The 2,500-nt window shown below is 40.8% G+C and overlaps 1 protein-coding gene across 1 annotated transcript in view; it reads right to left on the reverse strand.

The window, feature by feature from the left end:
• plxdc2b (plexin domain containing 2b) overlaps nucleotides 1–2,500 on the reverse strand; it is a gene marked incomplete at both ends in the record, with an annotated part of 149,987 nt that overhangs the window by 70,592 nt on the left and 76,895 nt on the right. Inside the window, one exon of the mRNA XM_084453578.1 lies at nucleotides 392–461. Coding sequence (XP_084309704.1) covers nucleotides 392–461 — 70 coding nt within the window. The remainder of the gene's footprint in view (nucleotides 1–391; nucleotides 462–2,500) is intronic.

Here is a 2,500-nt window from a genome sequence, read left to right on the forward strand (position 1 = left end):
TCAGCACATCCAGCTGGTCGGGAACTTCCCTGCAGACGGAACAAGATAGATAGATAGATAGATGGATAGATGGATAGATGGATAGATGGATAGATAGATAGATAGATAGATAGATAGATAGATAGATAGATAGATAGATAGATAGATAGATAGATAGATAGATAGATAGATAGATAGATAGATAGATAGATAACCTGCTGTTTGACACTCTTATACTGTGCCCAGTTAAGATCGCAAAATATCTCTGACAGAGTTTGGGCACGCGCACACAAACAGCAGTCTTCTACCCTGGAGCAATGAAGGAAGGGCTGTGATCTGCCTACTAAAGTGAGCATAATAACACTTATACCGCAGCTGCGAAATGAATCTCAGAGAGAGGTTGTCCACTTACCCCCAGTTGCCACAGTGATCTCACGCAGGAAATGTCCATAAAAGGGGAAATCGAAGGACAGATTGACTCTCTGAAAAAAAAGCACACACACAGACAACCCAGGTCAGAAACAAAGATGCAGAAAGAGGTAAGAGATCTCTTACCTCTTTCTGAGAGAGAGAGAGAGAGAGAGAGAGAAACATTGTTCTCCTCTAGTGTACAACCTGAGGTTTAGTCAGAGAGAGAATGTGTAAAGTAGACACTGAGGTACTATGAGTCAGACGTTCTACCTTTCCAGTCCTCAGGGAGCTGTTGTCTATTCATTTTAGCAACAGACCAATTATGAATTGTTTTAAGGAAATATAAATCTCCCTTGGTGAAAAATGAAATAAAATAAAAAATCCTATTTTTTTCAGATGGAATCATCACTTTTCTGGACAAATACCCCAGCAGAGAGCTTGTACATCAATGCACATATGACATATGATGTGCAAAGTACCAATAAAATAACCCTCTTATGCCAAACACATCAAATGTGCCAACAAGTGCCAGCTGTTGCAGTATGCCCACAGCTGTTCATTGATAAATACTGGTATACAGCTCATGTATGTCTAGTTTCATTGGTAAAATAGATCATTTTTTAATTTTATGGTAATTGATTACTTAGAGTGTTGTTATACTCCATCTCTACAGTGACCTTGGGTCAGGGATGCTCTTGTGAGTTCTGGCGAGTAGTAGACTACAGTACCTACATTAAATGCTATTATTTTAAGTCGCTTTTGATAAAAGTGCCTGTTAAATGACTGTAATGGAATGTAATAAATCAGAACAGCTCTTTGAGTGGTTCACTTGATGATGGATATGATGAACGATAGGGAGGGTATCTCAGTAACGGACTGGGCATGTACTGTCCAGTACTGTGCAAAAGTCTTAGACCCCCTAAGAAAATTGTTTAAAGCTATCTGGAGAGTAAGTGTTTATTTGAACATAAAAAGACTATATAAAATTACAGTCAATACAAATAAACAAAAACATTTTTTATAATAATAATGAAATTTGTAATCCTGGCTTGGCAAGCATTTACCACAGGGCTAGTAAAATGACACAGCAGTGCACCAAAGCATATTTTGTGTTCTAAGGGAGGCCACACAAAATACCAACTTCATATTTTGGTCCATGATTCAATAATTTATTTATTTTTAATTCACAGAGGGCCTCAGATTCTCTTCAGACTGCCAACCTACACCATGGACAATTACTGTTATTTTTATTCTTAAGATATTTGTATTACTTTTTTGTATTCATGTTTATTTGTGTTTATTCCAATGTTTTATATACTGTAGAGTTATTACAAGCAAATAAACACTTACTGCCCAGATAAATGTCTTTAAACCTAACCTCATTTTCTTTGGTGGCAGCCTAAGTGCACAGTACAGTAGATGAATCTGTGTAGCATGAGAGAGAAGCCAACCCCAGAGTAAACACACTGCAATGTGATCCTGGATTAGGCCAGTGGGACCAGTTTTGTGGCAGACCGCATGCCATTAACAGGACTAAACAGTCCATCTACAGCTTAGCGTCACTGCTTTAGTTTGATGAAGTTGACCTCTGTGGTCTCCATTGTTGTTACGAGCCTGTTAGCTGATTATGCTATGCGACTGGAACAGGGAACAGTCATACAACACTGCAGAGCTGGGTCCCCCCTTCCAAGATGCATTTCTTTTTCTACTTGTATTTCACCTCTCTAGCCCCCCCCCCTGGTGTCCATGTCATGACCTCTGTGACCCCTGCTCAGCCTAGTTCCTGGTCACAGTGTCTGGGTATCCAGATCAGGGCTCAGTAGCCCGTGGCTGATATAGCGTTCGGCATGACTTCCTGCCTCTCCAGACGGGGGGATGCAACAGGGGTGCGTTCACTTCCAGTTTACTGATTCTCAGGACATAGTCCCAGCCCCACGCCCACATTCCCTTTTTACAGTAGCTACCTGAAAAATAACTGCACTTTCCAGGCCCCCTTCTTCACCAAAGAGCAAAAACTATTCCCCGCTCGGTGTGGCTCAATATATCACTCTGACTGAAGGCGGAGGGTCAGAATGCACAATGCCGAACTCTGTTTTGTGTTTTCAGCAGT

Source organism: Borostomias antarcticus (genome assembly GCF_949987555.1).
Source record: "Borostomias antarcticus genome assembly, chromosome: 2".
In the NCBI taxonomy this organism is placed as follows: domain Eukaryota; kingdom Metazoa; phylum Chordata; class Actinopteri; order Stomiiformes; family Stomiidae; genus Borostomias; species Borostomias antarcticus.